The 18,953-nt window shown below is 41.3% G+C and overlaps 3 protein-coding genes across 5 annotated transcripts; all 3 read left to right on the top strand.

Moving 5' to 3' along the window:
• Nucleotides 1–840: 840 nt before the first annotated feature.
• mturn (maturin, neural progenitor differentiation regulator homolog (Xenopus)) lies at nucleotides 841–8,216 on the top strand. 2 transcript variants are annotated; one of them, XM_029514577.1, is made up of 4 exons: nucleotides 841–890; nucleotides 1,019–1,252; nucleotides 5,047–5,169; nucleotides 6,635–8,216. In XM_029514577.1, the coding sequence occupies exons 2-4, from the start codon at nucleotides 1,094–1,096 to the stop codon at nucleotides 6,740–6,742; spliced, it is 390 nt and encodes a 129-aa protein (XP_029370437.1). In that variant the 5' UTR covers nucleotides 841–890; nucleotides 1,019–1,093; the 3' UTR covers nucleotides 6,743–8,216. The 2 variants fall into 2 exon arrangements, with proteins under 2 accessions (XP_029370437.1, XP_029370438.1); XM_029514578.1 differs by having other exon boundaries at nucleotides 859–1,252.
• Nucleotides 8,217–9,395: 1,179 nt separating this feature from the next.
• On the top strand, nucleotides 9,396–14,459 carry LOC115050942 (E3 ubiquitin-protein ligase ZNRF2-like). Its single transcript, XM_029514108.1, has 4 exons — nucleotides 9,396–10,143; nucleotides 11,484–11,579; nucleotides 13,161–13,266; nucleotides 13,540–14,459. Exons 1-4 carry the CDS (start codon nucleotides 9,834–9,836, stop codon nucleotides 13,595–13,597), a joined length of 570 nt encoding a protein of 189 aa, XP_029369968.1. The 5' UTR covers nucleotides 9,396–9,833; the 3' UTR covers nucleotides 13,598–14,459.
• A 737-nt stretch (nucleotides 14,460–15,196) lies between these two features.
• On the top strand, nucleotides 15,197–17,575 carry txnl4a (thioredoxin-like 4A). 2 transcript variants are annotated; one of them, XM_029514374.1, is made up of 4 exons: nucleotides 15,197–15,268; nucleotides 15,530–15,711; nucleotides 16,862–16,965; nucleotides 17,052–17,575. In XM_029514374.1, the coding sequence occupies exons 2-4, from the start codon at nucleotides 15,559–15,561 to the stop codon at nucleotides 17,221–17,223; spliced, it is 429 nt and encodes a 142-aa protein (XP_029370234.1). In that variant the 5' UTR covers nucleotides 15,197–15,268; nucleotides 15,530–15,558; the 3' UTR covers nucleotides 17,224–17,575. The 2 variants fall into 2 exon arrangements, with proteins under 2 accessions (XP_029370234.1, XP_029370233.1); XM_029514373.1 differs by having other exon boundaries at nucleotides 15,208–15,323.
• The last annotated feature ends 1,378 nt before the right edge of the window (nucleotides 17,576–18,953 follow it).

The raw sequence follows: 18,953 nt of genomic DNA, 5'->3' as shown, positions 1-18,953 counted from the left end.
CAGGACAGCCGCTCGGGCGTCGCTGTCTTTTCGTAGCTGTGTCACTTCCAGCTTGACATCAGCTCCGGCTCCATCGTTGGTTTCCCTCGCCCTCTGGTGGTGAGGACTCCTGGGAAGGCTGGACTGGATTACTGTAAACACTGTAGAGACAGTTTACATACAAAGGCTGGGTTGTAATATTGTTTTGAAAGGGCCAGCAAACAAACAGAGAAACATCCACACACACACACAAAAAGAAAAAACATGCTGAGAAAACGTACTTCTTGGTTTCCATCAGTGGGTTTAGTCATTTCTGTGTTTCACCGGTTATATTCAGGTGATTACAATAATGTGTACTACTTTGAAAGGTTGGTGTTTTTTTAACGATTTTGTTTCCATGTAACGAAACAATTTATTAAAAATTAATTAAAAATATGACCCTTATTGTAATAATTTGTTATAATTAATTATTGTATTGAACTTATCAGTCTTTGTGACCGTTATATGTATCTATCTATCCAGACAGGGAACATGTTTTGTGCTTTTGGTGAACTTGATCCTTCACTGACTCTCGTGGTGATTAAACATGCCTTAGTCTCATTTATTAGAGACCTTATGCTCTATCCACCTATGATCCTCATATTGCAGGTTTGTCTCAGCAAAGTGCCACTGCCTCCTTCATGATGTCAGCAGGTTAAAATAATTTCTACAGCCATTTAGCCCGCAGTGAGAAAGTTGGGAGTAGGCCTATACAGCGCCTCGGATATGGACGGCTGCCAGGCTCCACTGTTCGTCATCGCGTTTTTTCCAGCGTCCTCCTGCGCATGCATATATGCGACCGACGGGCTGATTTCATAACGTGGGGAGGAAGAGAGGAATGGGGCTTTGAGACCGAATGAGCACCAGACCAGGTAGGCTCTATGCACCAACAGCGTTAGGCTATCTCTATTCCCGGGCCATGCAGGCGGCGCGCTAGAGGAGATGCGGTAGTGGAGGCTGCTGATGCTGCTGTCCGATCAGCTGTTATTTGTGTCTTGAGCATCATCGCCGTGACGGCCAGAGAGATCGAGATCCAGCTCCGGAGCCAGGGACACCGCAAACCGGATAACGGAGGATGGAGTTCAAGCATCTGGTGGAGGCGGCGGAGAAGTGGTGCTCCGGTAACCCGTTCGACCTCATCTTCGCCGAGGAGGACGACGAGAGGCGGCTGGACTTTTACGCAGAGCCCGGCGTCTCCTTCTACGTGCTGTGTCCCGGCGGCACCGACAGTTTCGTAAGTGAGCTTCTGCAGGGCCTGTAGCTCTCTCTCTCTCTCTCTCTCTCTCTGTGTGTGTGTGTGTGTCCTTATAGGTGTGGATGGAGGTGGGGTTGTCCCTGCTGGTCCCGCTTCTCCAGCTGATGGACATCGGAGGGGAGGGGAGGGGGTTTGGGACAGGAGTGGAGGCGATGATGTCATTTTAGTTTGAGTACCCCCAAGACACCCCCCCCCCCCCCCCCATCAAATTCCTCTGTCGACGGTGCTTTCTCTCCCATCATTATGAAATGCAATAACCCTCTGAACCACAACACCATCAGCCAGCCAGGTTAGGAAAACCACTAGGCCTGCTGCTTTCAAAATAAAAGCCTACAATTATCTAGTGTTGCGTTTGAAACAAACGAGACAAGGCAAAAATAAGTAAATAAATTGAAATAAATGCATAAATAAATTCAACTAAATTGGATGAAACTAGACTGAATTAAATCTAAATAAATAAATAAAATTGATTCTGCACATATATGTATATTGGAGCTCTAAGAGGAAAATCAATGGTTTTCTCCTCCCCACATTTTATTACATTACATTTATTTTTAGCCATGAAAACCAATGCTTTCTGCCAAAAAGCTCAAACTCAGCTACTTCCCTCTATAGCTGACTTACATAACTGTCGAAGTTGATATTCCGTGGGAATATCAATGAATAAATACTCAATAAGGAACTCTAAGACAAATTATGCCAGTTAGTATGGTAGTAATGTTTGCTATCACACAGGGCTAACTCTTTATACTGTAATTAATGTAATTTATGGTGATTTGCCTACCTCTTATCCTACTGGGTTGTTGGGGGTGCAGGAGCCAATCCCAGCTCACACTGAGTGAGGGCGGGGTCACCCTGGACAGGTCACCAGTCCATCACAGGGCCAACACACAGAGACAGACAGAGACCAACAACCACTCACACTCGGAACCCTGGACAATTTAGAGTCGCTAAGCAACCCCAACATGATGACTTTGGACAGTGGGAGGACGGTGGGAGGCTGGGAACCGAACCTGCGACCTTCTTATTGTGAGGCAAAAGCACTAACCACTATGCCCCTGTGGTACCTCCGCCTAAATCAGTGACAGTATCTGTTCCAGCCTTACACTATTCCCATTTAACTTGTCTATAACTGTTAACCATGAACTCATTCGGTTTTTGTCCTCCAATCACTTAAACTTATTATCTCCAGATTTGGGTTCTGACACAGCGCACTGTTTATATTCTACACCAGTGTGGTGCAGGGGTGGCGTCATGAGTCTTAAAGCTCACACTGCCTCCTCCTCCTGCTCAGTGAAAGGGGCTAACAGGGCGGAGAGCAGATGGAGATGACCCAGGAGCCAGGGTGTCTGTTCACTCAGTAATGCATTATGTCACACTAACCGTATAAGTGTGATGTGTTTTCATGCCCAGCTTGGATGGTCTCACAGACAGAAGAGCAGGGCTTTCCAAGGCTGCTGGCCAAAACCAGGAAGATATAAAGCCAATATAAAATCACTCACAGTAAGAATATCACCCCACAGAGACAACAAAACAAAGGACTGAGCAGCACAGCCACAAACACAAGATGCAAGGGCATGAAGACATCACGTGGTTGCCTGTCTCTCCGAAATGACTTCACTGCCTTCTTTTGTTTCATGTTATTCTCCTCTTATCTCTCATTTTAGAATATATCACACACACACACACACACACACACACACACACACACACACACACACACACATTCAAGTGCACTGTCTGCGATGCACTCTCAAATTAGCTAGAATAACTCTGTCTCTACAGGACTCTTCAGATCTGGTTACACACACTCAATCAATACTGCTCTCAGCAGGATGGCTCATATGTTGTCTGTCTTGACTCCCCCCCGCCCTCTCTCTCTCTCTCTCTCTCTCACACACACACACACATACACACACATACACGTACACATTCCATGTCATCAGTTTATCTTATTTTCCCAGAAGTCAGCACCCAGTGTATAACCCTGTACACCAGAGGGCGTTGTAGGACCATGGTGCACTGTAAAGACAGTGCATCTGCTCTCTGTTGAGCTCAGGTTGAGCGATGTAATTGCCCCCAGGGTATGTCTTACTAGTTTTCAGGAGGCCGAGTTGTGCGATCATGATCGCACGAGATGGTACATTGTTTAGCTGGAATTGCAATGTAGCCTTGAAGCCTACTTCTGCTTTGCTGAAAGGTGGGGTTAGGCTGTGCAGAGGAGACTCTGCCTCATAGTAGAGTCCATCCATCAATGTGATACTGGAGCCACCACCCCCGAACCTTCAGAGTAAGAGAGCATCACATTACTTCTTCCCATAACGTTTTTACCTGAGGCAGTGTCATGCCTGTGGACATGACTCTCATGTGACCCGATGACACTGAAGCTTAAATTCCATTAGTTTACCCATTAACAGTGATTTTAAATGTATTTTAGTATGAATGTATGAATAATATACTGTACTTGAAATTAATTTACAATGAAAACAGCGCAAAATAGCACAAAAGGCCTTAAAATTATTTTCACCCTACATCAACATTTATTTTCAGTTTCTTGAGGAATGGCTTTCAAGATTTCAAACCTCCTAGGATCCAATGAATTAAAATCCACAGACATGACCTATACCTTAGTAAATTTCCACTTTAAGGTGTTTCATGGTAAAAATTAAGAGATGCATGTAATGCAATTTTCGATTTTGATTGGATTTTCCACAAAACTTTGCATATAAGTTGCTAAATCACTTGAACCGATTATCCTAACTACAAATTGCATCAAAATTATGTTCAAAAACTGAAAATCATTCTTGTTAGGACTTAGGATCTAATCTAAATACTTGGCTGCCCATACTACAACTGAGACACTAAGATAATTTGCTTTCTTTTACATCTGCTGGTTATTTACTACTGGCCAGTCTCCATGCTTATCTAACTTTACATAATACATAACCTAACAATTTGCCCTTTAGACTCCAATTAAACAACACAAACAAGAGGAATTGCTTAATTGTCCTGGTTCTTTTTAATTCAGCTAACACCCTCACATCTGATATCAAGGACTTATCTTAACTTTTTTTACTGGCCATGCGGCGGAAAATATTTTTCTAACTTTTAAACTGATTGACTATACTGGCCTCGGGATAAGAAAGCGTTACCGTGGCTACAGTAAACTGAGTGAGTGAATTAAATAGTGATTCCTTTTCTTTACAAGGAATTGCACTGTATGTGTGTAAAAAAGGAGGTCATGATTAATATTGGTTCAGGTTTATGTAACCTCTGATTGAATAATTCATCAGGAAAGAGCTTAGTATGTAACCTCATAATGGAGTTAATCACTTGACTCTGGTTCATCACCATGCTTTGTAATCGTCTGTCCTACGCAATCTGTCATTATCTACTGTCTACCACTTACATTTATCAAAGAATTACTTGTCTTGTCTAGCACAGTTAGCTCCTTTTATAAGTATTCAGGTCTTTGTGTATCTCATTGTGACACCATGTGTGTCACTTTCTTGCCTTTGTCTGCTACACGCCCTTGAGGAAATGTCTCTCAACTGGTTCATATTGTTTGCTCTACTTTTTCTGTACTGCATTGCCTGTGGCCCAGCTTTACTTATTTGCTCATGTACATGTCACTATACAGACCACATGTGGCCACAGGGCAACAGGAGGTGTTGTACCCCTTTGTACTGTGTTAAACCCATATACTAATTCTGGTAGAAGGTAATGCAGCAGGACTGCTTTGTATTAATCTATGTGTTTCTCTGTGCGTGTAGCATGTGTGGAGCGAAAGTGAGGACTGCCTCCCGTTTCTACAACTGGCCCAGGACTACATTTCCTCCTGCGGGAAGAAGACCCTCCTGGAGGTGCTGGAGAAGGTCTTCACGTCCTTCAGGCCTGTAAGGAGCCAAAAAGGAATAAAGCTCACACACTGCATCATGATGTGACCTCTGCATGCTCCGTCTGGGTCAATTACAATCCCGATACACTCTGTTCTCTCTGGTACAGTCAAAACATCATGTCTCGCTCTTGTCTGAAATTTGCTGTTTCAACGTTGCCTTGCTTATCAGACAACAAATGACATGAAACAAGGGCAAGATATAGAGCGTGGCATCACTTCCAAGAATGTTCTTGTCTACTTGGCATGAGATTTATTTTATTTCTAAGACATCTCAATTACAAGTGCTGGTCTAAGTTATAAAATACTAAGTTCAACTTCATCATTGTTGTTGTTTTCACTCCTATCGACTGTCAAACTCTTAATTTTCATAACCATCCCATGATTATAAATAACAATTTAATGCAAACTGTATTTATAGGCCACATAATTAATTTCTAAACAGGCTTCAATATATTGTAAACAGTATGTATTTTGAAACGCGAGTGGTTTGTAAAAATCCCAAAATTTTAGATGTTACAAAAAGGGCCCTTATTTTCTAGTTAGAGTGGGAAGTTTAGCTATGATTTTAACGCTGTTTGGTAATTTGGCTATTTGAGTTTTTTTGCCCCATCAACTAAGCTCGTAACACATTAAAAACACGTAATATACTGAATATTGCAAATGTAGAATAGAGCCCAGGATTTGAGGTCATTTCTATAAAGCAATTTCATACAAAAGGATTGGGTACTGAAACGAGAAATCACCAAACAGTGGCTGTGTCACATATTTAAATGTGTAGCTGAAAGAGAAAGTGCATTTATCCAAGCACCATCGTCATCATCATCATTTACATTACTTTTTTTTACTATAGGAACTTTCTAGGTTGTATTTCACGGCTTAGTATGTAGCTTTGGGCCGACAGTTGGCTTCCCAATGTGGAGCGGGTGGGGGGGGGCAGGGGGCTCTCTGGAGTCACAGATGTTTGTCTCACACCCCTGCAGTGATGGAAAGACTACAGGAAGCCACTTCAACGAGCCAACAAACAATCTTACCCATCACATCACATGAAATCACAAATATGCCATGTTTTTAAAACCCAGATTGTGTCGTTGTGCACACGGGTGTAACATATTCATTGTTGAGCTTTAGAAGTGCTGCAACTGCACAATGTGTTGTCAATCTCTGCATCCGCCTGTCAGCAAGAAAGCAGAGCACGCAGCACATCTCCTTCAGAGATAAGACTGGTACTGTTTGGTGTGTTTTCAGGAGTGCATTAAAAATGCAAAAAATGGTGCTTTGTCAAATATTAATCAGAGACAGTTATTGCTCTACCTTCTATAACATGTGTGTTGGTTGATAAACAAGGCACCATTAAACTACCTTAGTACCAGACACAAGGGAATTGTATTGGGGCCATTTGCATACATAAACACACTGAAACGCCTGATGTCAGAAACACAACTTCCTCTCTCTCTCTCTGTCAGCTGCTGGGTATCCCGGACCTCGAAGACGACAGTTTTGCGCAATACCACACTGACATGGAAGGGGAACCAGGGCCTGACCAGCAGCAGATGAGGGTCAGCCAGCAGTGATGAGCCCCAAGAAGAGGCCTTCAGCTGAGGCAGTGCTGCCTATGAGCCCTGGACCTCCACTCATCAGCCCAAACACTTAACAACACACTTTTATCCAAACACACACACACACACACACACACACACACACGCACACACATGCACATACTTACAGTCAACTTGCTAAAAATGCACCACCATGTTCTTGAATGTCTCAGTGGCTTTTGCTTCCCAAAGAGTGCACTCTGTTGCACTTTATTGACCCCAACTAAACACACAGATACACACACAAACAGAAACACGCACACACATTTTGGGCTATGTGAGCTGTAGCCATGTACAATGCAAGAATCATAATCATTCATCATTTGGTTAGTTAAAAGTTCCACAGCACAGCAATATATCATCGGCCTCAGCTGGCTTTGTTATGCAGAAGTACAGTCAGATGTTACCGCAATACACTCTTTCCCTGTTGCTGTGGAGATTAATGTGACAGATAACCTACTTTGTCTGTGTGTCTGTTGGCACGGTGGGTATGTGAGCAGGAGATGAAAGATGAATGGGTGAAAACTGACAGTTTGTGGCGACACGAGGCAGACTGGAATGACGCAAAAAGCGGCCGGGGAAGGGGTTGATTGAGCAAAGCGGAGTGTTCCACTCGATGGAGGGGAATAGGGAGAAAATAGAGGAGTGAGGGTGTGCAGTCGTGAGGTGGAGTCTGGAGGGCCAGCTCTCAGTCTGACTTGTTTTAAACACACCGTTACAGTAGTTGTATAAGTTTCAACCAGAAGAATTTCACACATTCGCTCCTCATGTGGACAGTGTGCAGCTTTACAGTAGCATGGGTCATCCTCTGGCGGCGTGACTGTCGGTGTTTCCCAGCGTTAGAAGTCACTTTACGAAGGCGTTTTTAATCAGTGTTTCTACCACATGATCATCACAACAAAGGCTCATGCTGCAGCTTAATCTCTTCCTGATTAGGGTGTCTCATTGTCACATGGCACTCTTGGTTCTTGTAGTCTTCCTGGTTGCTGGTGGCTCACAAATTACCCTCTTTTCTCAGCACAGCCTGATGAGATAAACTCCTGAATTTAGTCTCTTTTTGCGTGTGTTGTTTTGCACTTATCAGCTTCTTTCAATGTTTTAGCCAGACCATAAATTTAACAAGTGCACACCCAAACCCCTGAGCGATATCACAGGGAAGAGAAAATATTTGTCGTCAGCCTCCCCCCTGCGTACCCTGTTATTTCAAATCTGACAGTGTGTTGTTGTATGTCACATCCAGTGCACTGCCACGCTTCAGCCCCCCCCCTTTGCCTTTAGCCACTCCATCCACATGCGAGACTGCATCAGATTTCTCTTTCTCTTTAGCCTGTTTACTTTGGCTTGTAAATGTTTTTTGTCTTTTTATTGCCTCTTTGAATGTCTCTCATGCAGTGTATCCTCTGTTTGCCCAGATGTGTGTGAAATTGTTCAATAAACCGTGTGAACAGGACAGGCGTCCCACAAGTGTGTGTGTGTGTGTGCGCGTGTTTCCTTCATGGCCTGATGTTGATGGAGCACAAGGCGTTCAACATGGAGGGCCAGTCATGTCACACAGCCGACTGGTGACCTGCTGTTGTGCCAACAGCCCTGCTGGTGTTACTGGGCTTGACGTCAGGCGCCACTTGACGCGCCCACTCTTGGTTGCATCAAGTTGGAGTCTATGATGGCCTAAAAACAGGAAGCAGCGATCACGCCTTCAAAGTAAAATATAACACTAACGGTCTACAGGTGGCTCCCAAATGACAACAGCAGTGTTTGTGCAAATATCCCAGCATGAATAAAGAATGAATCTGAGGTATTGTAAAATTGACTATTTTATTTGATGCTACTTTATACTTCTTCTCCGCAACTTTGAAGAGGAAGATTTTGCACTTTTTGATTGGATTTGGCAAAATGCAACTTAGTCTACAACGCACAAATGTGACAGTAATAATAGTCCCAAAATATAATAAACAGTGGATCTGAGTTATGAGCACTTTAACTTTATTTACATCGTCTCACATTTGCCTGGAGCTACTGGGAGTGTTTTTATGTGGCAGTTTTGTTATATTTACTTAGGTGAAGGTTTTGGATGTTTCCCACACCAGTGCCTACATTAACACCTATGCCCACAATCAGCATGTTTTGGTTAAGTTCTTCAAAATTGCCTGAACATTGCACAGAAGCTTCTTAGAGTGAGCCAATTTTGATTTTCACCATTACACTTACTGATTAACTAACAAAAACGTTTTCATAATTTTATTTAACTGTACTTCTATATGTGCAACACAGCTCAGAGCGTTATGGCTAAAGCTGCACAGGTTTAAAGAAAACGTTACAATCACTGGAGGTTATTATCAGTCCAAATCTACACAGAAACAGAACAAACAGTTGGCTGTCACGGCGGTCGTGTGATATGATGGCAGTTCAATAGGCCCAAAAATGGCCACACAAAAGGGACACAAATAAATGCTTAAAACAAGGAAGACATTTAAAGCAGGAGCTTCATCTTAGAATTTTCTTTTAAATTACATGGTAAATGTTGGCAGGGTCAAATGCTTTTACTTTGAAGGCGACTTGGTCTAAGCCTGGTAGAGTATGGTTAGTTTGACTGAGCCTCTTCACAGGGGGAAGGGGGCAATCCCTGCTTTTATTTTTCTTTCCAGACGAACACAGTTGAAGACAAAAACAAAGTAGAACCAGGCAAGCTGTGGATCGACACTCGAGCCAACGTGGTCGTCTGTAGCGCAGCAGCCGAGGACGTTTAACTGAAGAGGTTTTCATCTTTTTTTTTTATTTTCCTTTGTTTAAAAAAAGGGAAGGGCTCGCTCAAGAGAGAAAAAAAAACAACCATTTGGAAATTAAGTTGTGCGTCAGTGAGTGCGCACTTAACGCACAGGGCGCAGCATGAAACTTTGAGATGTTGGATCACCTCGACTTTATTGTTGTTCCCGTGTTTGGTTTTATTTCCTTTGTTGGTGTCAGTTCTTCAGGACTCACTGTGACCATGTGTCGTGGCTAAAAAAAAAACAACAACGACAACTTTAAAGCACACTATCAAACCTTGAATTGGTAAAACTGAGACAGCATGGGGGCCAAACAGAGCAACCAGGTATTCAATGGAAGAACACGGGCGTATTCCAGCTCCGATCTCCCATCTGGAAACTCCAACAGCGGAGACAGAATTGCTGGCTTTAGGTACACAAATGGACCCGACGGCCCCCGGATCCGTTACACTGGTGGAGGGCCAACCGGCTCCGGGCTCAGCATACCGGCCGGCGGCAGGACGGGATCCCGCGGTCTCAATCAGAGTCTGGATGCCGTGGATGGTGACGATGAGGGCCCCGGGCTGCTTATAGGGTCTCTACCGGCTCACCTGTCCACCCACATGCTGGGAGGTAAGACTGTGTGGGTTATAAATCTAGAATATTAACACACATAAAACCACCTCATGGGTGGAATAACGCATTCATAGTATTTTGAAGTTGAAATAGTGTAGAGACGAGGTTAACTCTTGGACATGTGAGGGGGTCATTGCTGGTCACCCTGAGCTTATCTCATTTGGTCTCTACTTTACCTCGTGTGGCATAACTGTAGTAGTTCAAATCTATTCTGCAATTCACTTTTTTTAAGTCGACATGTGAGGCCTGCTTCGTTTCTGCTGCCATTTGTTCATGACACTGCTGCAGATAAAATGTGTAAAAACAGCAGTTGTCAGAACTGCTTAGTATTTTTCCATTTGACATGTGATACCTTGTTCATATAATGTGTCTGATGACTGAGTCCTTTGTTTGACACCTCTGCTCTTTAATCTGAACTACAAGTGGCTTTGCTGTACTGAACTGTTCTCTTTTGTCTTTCATCTTCTTCTATTAGGATATCTTGCAAAATGTGCTTGTTTTTCTCTTAGACTGAGAACGAATGGTGCATTATGTAGGTCAGCAGATAAGAGCTTCCTGCTGGTTACACATTGCCTGACACACACACACGCACGCATGCACACACATGCACAAACATACACAAACTTCCTGAATCTCCAACTGTTGCTATTTCACAACTAGTGCGTTGTCTCTAGACCACACAACAGCACAACAGCACTCAGACATCACTGGAGCATTTGATTCCTCTAATGTCAGGGTTACTGGAAAAGATAGGACAACAATGCTCTCCCACCTTCTGATTACCAGCACAGGTCATTTCCTTGATGAGGAAGTGTAATCATTAGTATCCTCATCGATAACCTTTGCACATTCAATGCACATGTGAGGCAGGCATCTCTCCCCCTCCAGAGACATGACACAAACATTGAGGTTCACAGCAGATGCAGCGATAATGAGCGCCTGCATATAGGTTGCATTTGTTGGTCTTGTTTGACCTTGGTGTTATGAGGTTTAACACTAAGTTAGCTTATCTCAAGTGAACCAGCCCTTGGCCTGGTAATCTTTGGGAAGCGGAGAAGATGCACGGAGTCACAAAGCTATGTGTTTGGCTCAGCTTTATAAACCTATAAACAAAGAAATGAACTAAAATGCAATAAATGATATGGAATGCCAGCAGGATGATGTGCTCATGGTGAGTTTGTAATGAGCAATGATTGTTACAGATTGCCCTGTAGGATTGTTAAAGATCAAGCTCATGCAGAGTAGTCCTGCGTCCTCTCTTGTGTACATACAATAAAAGCTTATGAGAGAGATGCTGGCACATCCTCATGCTGTTGTCTTTGTGTTTTTCCTCTCAGGCTTCCAATGTCCTGTCTGCTCCAGGTTTATGGCGTCAGATGAAATAGAGAAACACCTGCTCGTGTGTTTCAGCGAAACGTACCTCTCCTACAACAGTAAGGAATCAAAGCTCACGGCATGAGAGAAAGTCGATGATTATGGGCATCAGGTTTTTGTTGCCACAGAGCCCTATTACATCCTTCACGCCTCAGTTTTGCTAAAAAATAGACCCATGAATCCACAAGTGAAACTTAATGGTGACACAATTACATGAAGGTAATATTTGGACTCCTCACTAGAGTAAAGGTGGCAATATCACAATAGTTATATAATAAATATTATAGTGATTATAAAATCATCTTGAGGTCCCTCAAAATAAATATTGCATACTTGTAACTCTTTTTCACAAGGTCATATGAGGGATGGTATTAACCTTTTTCTAAATTGAAAAAAGGGAATGTAATAAACATCTTATGAATCCTCATAATTATTTTAGGACCTCTTGATGTATGAATGTTTTTTATATGTTAATATAATTGATAAATACCTCCAATGCATAACATGTTAAGAAGTGTTTTAATAATGTGGTATTAGCAGTGTGTATGTTTAAGAACTACATTTACAGTGGAGTAGTTTAATCATTGAAATTGCATAATTTTTATTAAATCACAGCAGGTCTTCATATGAATTTTAGCAATGCACCCATTAACTCTAGCAACTGCAAAGAATAGAGTAGAATTATAAGGAAGGTCAGAGGAAAGTAATGAATTGCATGTTCCTCAAAATAGTGCTGAAATGTAACAAAGGAATCCACACATTTATGCTTTGTTGTCTGTCTTCCCATCCTGTTTTTTGTGATATTGTACCTACATGTGAATCATTCGAACAATTCATCTTTAAAGTGCTATAACATAAAAATTCATTACCCAAAGAAATGCACCGGCTCCTGGCTGACATATGAAGTAGCATGAAAAGGGGAGAACAGTCAGCAGCTGCACATCTATGCAAATTGTCATAGATGTGCAGAGTGTATGTGTGAGCACCTGTGTGGTGTACACACCCATCTACATGCGCACACACAGGAAAGAAAAACACATATTGTTCTTAGATGTAGTTCTCACGAAACACATTTTCCGCTTGTTGAGACTTCCTGGGCTCAACAATGTTGAAAGTGTAGAAAAAAGTGGAGTGTTCAACATTTTTAGTGTTGAGGTATGTGCAGAGAGATGCACACTAACAATAGCATGTATGTACTGTATGTTACTCACACACACACATATATCTATATTTATTTATTTATTTATTTATATTTGCTCATTGGTCTCAGGTATTGACTGTGGAGCCTGTCACTGTCACCACATGACAAAGAAAACTACATTGTTATCATTTCTCAGTGTCTCCTGATCATTGGTACAGTTTCTTTCCTTGTTCTAAAACACACACAAAATTTCTTACGAAGATTAAAACAGAAATGTCCGTAAAAACACAACTCATTCCCAATACAGATAGCTAATGTACTCATATAGTGTAGAGCAGAATACCAGCGCTCATCTGGGCCCAGATGAGCGCTGGTATTTAGGTACCAAAGGTTAAACAGATGGTTTTGCAGGGTTCAGTGCTTGAACTGAACATCTGATACAGGGCTTGGTGTGCGAGACAGCCCTTTGCTCAGTTTGTCTCTGTTTTGTCTTTCTCAGAGGACATCCTGTCCAAAAACTCTGGGGAATGTTCCATCTGTTTAGAAGAGATGGAGCAGGGAGAAACTATTGCCAGACTGCCCTGCCTCTGTATCTATCATAAGGGGTAACTTACACACACACCACACACAGAAAACAAGAACAGATTGATTTTACACAAATGGATCAATTACACCAGGTGTGACACAGAAAAAGATCAATCTTTTCATCAGACTTGTGGCATGAAAGCAAATTTTCATGGTGAATATTTTTCCACCTTGGTGGATGGAGTTCATTCGTACAATGCATAGTTGTTCCTGATCTAAATCTAAGTCTAGCTCAGTTTTTATCTTTGCGCGGCTACAAGAAACAAACTGCTGTCCTCTATTTTCTGTTGCAGGTGTATAGACAAGTGGTTTAAAGTGAACCGCTCATGTCCAGAGCATCCTGCTGAATAGGAGCTGCTTCGAGTACAGTTTCAAGCAACTGTACATCACTGCGGTTGACTGCATGCCCTGATTTCATTCCAACACTGTCTTTTCCAAATAAGTATTGGCATTCCTCAGGGAATGTAAGACATTACTGTGAGCAAGACTTTTCATATTGCCATGTGGAACCGCAATGGACGTTGGAAATGCTTCTTTAGACAGTATGGGATGTTTCGAAGAACCACTGGTGGAGTCATTTTGTCGCCAGAAAATCTGTGAATGTTTCTTGTGCCCCCTGTTGGCCTGAAGACAATTTGTGCAACACAGGATCTGAACAAGACTGTTTCACTGAGCAGGGTACGGTTTTAGAGCAGATGACTTGTATAAGCACCATGGTGGAAGAGTCTCTTTTCTAAGATTTCTATTGATGTCTGTTCAAAGATTTGATAAGATGGCTGAAGGCTGATGTTGGGCACCATTGAAAACAGCCATACAGAATAAATTTCAAAAAATGCCAATATCAGCTTTAAGTGATGATTACATTGTTGATGGTAGTCAGGAAATAGATATAAGTTTCATCGCAAAATTGGCTTTCACTGTTGCCTGTTAAACAATCATGTGTCCTAGGCCAAATAGTCTAACATGAAATAGTTGGACCTTGTTAATCACTTGGCCATTCAGAGCCACGGTAATGTGACTGTGTAGGTTAGTGGTGAAATTAAGGCTAGTTTGAGACATATCTAATGATGATTCATACTCTCTCTAAGGAGTGCCATAATATGCTGCTATGTCATTGACTGGAAAGTTTTCCTATAACCTTTGAACTGTTCATCGTACTGTGTATTTGTACTGTAATGAATTGCACAACAATAAATGTTTGTTTTCTGTCTCTTTCCTGCCTGAGATCTATTCTGTTCATTTGTATATGTGTATATTTAGGCTCTATATGCATAGACAAATTAGAACTAGTCATTATTTAATCTAAAATTCATATGCATTTTTTCTGGTGCATATGAGTAGAGAATGGGGGGGGGGGGGCTTTCAAGTATGAATGTTTATATATGTATATAGGTTAAGGTATACAGGTGGTGGTGGTCAATCATTTATATAAAGTCTTAACTTTGGTTTTGGAATTAAGAGTTTGAAATGCTCAACTTCATTAGGTCAATAAACGAAACGGAAAAAAAGGTCATTCCTTCATCCCACCAGCCAATTCATTCAGAAGACCTAACATCTTTCTGTTTACTGCAAAGCTGAGGAAATGTCATCATTTGACTTGAGGATTTGCAAAGGTAATGTTTGGGATTAATTCGACTAAATGGTGGTATTTAACAATTCCTCTTTGAAGTGTTATAGCATAAAAATTCGTTACCCAAAGAAATTCACCGGCTCCTGGCTGACATATGAAGTAGCATGAAAAGGACAGAACAACCGCAGCTGCACTACTATCTGAAATAAGTACAGAGTTTATTTTAAGTCATTTGTTATCTAAATGCCGAGTTATCGTTTGATAAGAGCCATTATATTGACTGAAAACGTCAGAGGTCAGTCATAAAGCCTTATTGCAATGTTCTACAATTATGTAGATCAACGTTACGTGACGTAAGCACGTCGAGCCCTACGTACGTACGATTACGTACCATTGACAAAAGGATAAACAGTCGGAGCCGCTGGGGTTTCACTGGTGAAAAAGCCGGATTTGTACGTCATAGAGCTTGTATTTCGCCATATAACACACATTAATTTTCATTTCGGGGTAAGATGTGTGGCCTTGTGGTGTTTCCGTTAGTGACGGAGGCTTTATTTTCACTACTTCCTGACTCTTTCTTAGCTAGCTTAACCTCACTCGTTAGTAACCGCTATAATGCTACATGCTAACTGCACGTCGCCGCCACCTGAAATGCCGATTCTGCTGTGGTCCAAATGTGAAGCTCAGGTCTGTTGTCTCATGTTGGTTTTCAGCTCGGGGAAAGGGCGGCTTTTGGGTCAAGATGTCGTACATGCTCCCACATCTCCACAATGGCTGGCAGGTCGACCAAGCCATTCTCTCGGAGGAGGACCGAGTCCTCGTCATCCGCTTCGGTCACGACTGGGACCCAACGTGCATGAAGATGGACGAAGTCCTGTACAGCATCGCCGAAAAGGTCTGAGTACCACCTGCCTCGTAATCCACGTGTGTTAGGACATTAGCATACCAAAAGAGAAAACTTTTTCGCGTGAGAAAGCGTGAGCCGCAACAAAAGTCAGACTCATTCTGCTGTCTCACATTTAACATGTCAGATGAGGTTGCAGCGTGTAATGCCAAACCTCCAACTGACAACAACAATGGAGAACAATGAATATATTCTCAGTACAAATAGCAGTAAACATATTATTATTGATTGATTAACACGATTACGAAAATGCAGACATGCTATGTCTAGAAGTCAATCATTCTACTTTTGTCTTCTCAGACAATTAAAGGGTTGTTTACCTTGACACGTTTTGATTGCCGTCTTCCTCAGAAGGTTCACATTTTGGTACTGCGGCATGTTGTGTCAGCTTTTTTCACAATAACGAGTATCAACTGGAGGTTATATGTTACTGATGTTACTGTTACCAAATGTTAAATCCTGCATTATCACTCATTCATGAAATTTTATTCCACAGTGAAAAGATGTTTTCGATGTCCCTCAAAACCCACTGTGAATGTTTAACAGCATTAAACCTTAAGAAATAATTTACTCTTAAATTCCCACAGTGTAAAGGGGCACAACAGTTTATGGTGAATGTGACAGACTATATTGGCAGCTGTGAAGATTCATCTTCATTATTATGTTCAGTGCCTCTTGCTGATTTTACAACTAGCATTTCCATTATAATGTGTTATGCTGGAGTTCCTTATTCTCAATCATCAATGTCATGTTGATATTAAAGCTATTAAAAACTTGGTAATTGCAGTAATTTTTAAAACCTGCATTAGATTATTCGAACTGATTTGTGCTAAAGCCACAACAATGTAAAGGTAAAAAGGTAAAAAAAATTGCTGGAACAGGACGGACCAGGCAGCGATGGTAGGTCTCCATGAGCAGTATCTCAGCACAAGCTACAAGCTAAAATGTAACTCTTGAATGTTGATTATTAAATTCCCAGTTAAAGTGTTATTTCATGAATTACAGCCCCCCCCCCCCGCAATTTATTTTTTTTAACCCAGACCTCTCCAACCCATGTGGTTTTTCTCGTGTTGAAAATTTCTTTTGGGGCTGTGCATATTAACTATTACAATATTATACTTGTCTATGTGTTTTTTGACAGGTGAAAAATTTTGCTGTTATTTACCTGGTGGATATTACAGAAGTGCCTGACTTCAACAAGATGTACGAGTTGTACGACCCCTGTACTGTCATGTTCTTTTTCAGGTAAGACACTGCGCCTTCATTGCGTAGAAGCAATAGCTGTAGTTCCATTTGCCTTCTCGCATTTATTTCTTTTTTTTTTTTCTCAGGAACAAACACATCATGATTGATTTGGGGACAGGTAACAACAACAAGATCAACTGGACAATGGAGGACAAGCAGGAGATGATAGACATTATTGAAACAGTATACCGAGGAGCAAGAAAAGGGCGAGGTCTAGTGGTGTCTCCTAAGGATTATTCTACAAAATACAGATATTGATTTTTATTTTTTTTCCCCCTGCTTTTCTGAGTTTTTTTTCCCTGATTATTTTTTTTTTTTGTGGCACAACAGAGACCACACGTTACAGAACTCAAAAGATCTTTTTCAACATTTTTGTTCGCCAACAACACAATATTCTTAGTAGTGGTCATCATTGTGTGACATTGTGCCATTTTAATTTTTTTTGTTTGTTGCAGTTTTTTGGTTTTTTTGTTTGGTTTTTTTACATTTTTGGGTGTGTGTAGTAAAACATTTTATTCATTTTGTTTAACAATGAACATTTCTCTCAAAGACACTGAACAAAATAAGCATATGTATTCATATTTAATCTTTTAATAAACATGGATATTTACATGAGACGCAGATCCTCTCAATTGTTCCAAAGTGTTTTTAATGAATAAATAGTTATCATTTATCTCACTGCAACACAAATCACATGGCACAGATGCAGGTAAAGAAACCCAGGACAAAATATAGCGTTTATGTTAAACAATAGGGAGAGAGTCTACGGATGAGCATTATTAAGTGCAGTTGAGTGTGCAAAGCAAACCCTGCAGCACACCATATGGCCAAACGTCATTAAGCTGTTGTCATTGCACCTTCCATCTGCTAACACCACAGCTATATGCTATACTGTAAGATGAGTTATTATCCAGACAAGAATTGTTAAGATGATAATCTGGTTTTTGAAAGAACACGGCAAACTTATATGTTGCACGAGACAACATACGTTACGAGTGTTGCCTCCTCAGTATAATGCACAGTCAATATAATGACTTCACTTTGAACTGTTAAACAGAAGCCTCCATTTTTCTTTTGAACCGGTCTAGTCAACAATGTGGCTCCTCAAGTGCTTTTATATGCACACCTATAGCCTGATAATTATTTGTTTTTTGTCTATTGAAGTTGAACTGCTTTGCATTATACAACTTAAGAATTTCTCCAGGACTCAGTACACCACAGCTCTTGGTCCAGGTCACGGAGATCCAGTTTCGTTTGGCTCCCCTCCATGCACAGTGAAATACTCACAGATTATCAAGAATGCAGAAGACAGATTTATGCATGTGACTTATTTTACTATGTTTTAGCTTCAAGGATTAGCGTCATTTTGATGATTACACTGTACATTGGTACCTTTAGCCGGAGAGATGGCAATGTCTGATCATGTCCATCAGATGGAGCCAGAGATATGTGTCACATTTGGTTGTCTGGTCTTCAGGTTGCATGGTCGTAACAGTGAAGATTCAGATGACCTAATCGTCCACTGGGTGATACATCGGAACAAGGTTGGAGTACAGGCACACATTGTCTGGTTTTCAGTTGGTCACAGCATATCATGAAGTGAAATACAGAAGAAAAGAAAACAGATATGTTTTTGATATTAAATAGGCAAATAGTCACCAAGACAGAGAAACCAAAATAAGAACCAGAACGAATGTGATAAGCACGTTTATGCACAAGGTTGTGGATCTTGTCATTTCATTCATTTTAAAAGAAAGTCAGCTTCAGTGTAAAACAGACTGAAATTAATAGTGTATGAATTTACAGTACAATGTAAATGAAATATTGAATTTGCTGTTATGTGCAATTCGCATAATTGAATATAAGCACTATTATGCATGAAAGGGGAATGGAGTAATATTCTGACTGTCTGGTCACATACACATACCCATAACAATGGCCATTTCATAGCAAATGCTGGTTATTGCAAAGACACAACAGGAGGACGT

This window comes from Echeneis naucrates, chromosome 11, assembly GCF_900963305.1.
Source record: "Echeneis naucrates chromosome 11, fEcheNa1.1, whole genome shotgun sequence".
Classification (NCBI taxonomy): domain Eukaryota; kingdom Metazoa; phylum Chordata; class Actinopteri; order Carangiformes; family Echeneidae; genus Echeneis; species Echeneis naucrates.
Note: the sequence above shows the minus strand (reverse complement) of the source record. Positions and strands in the feature narration are given on the sequence as shown.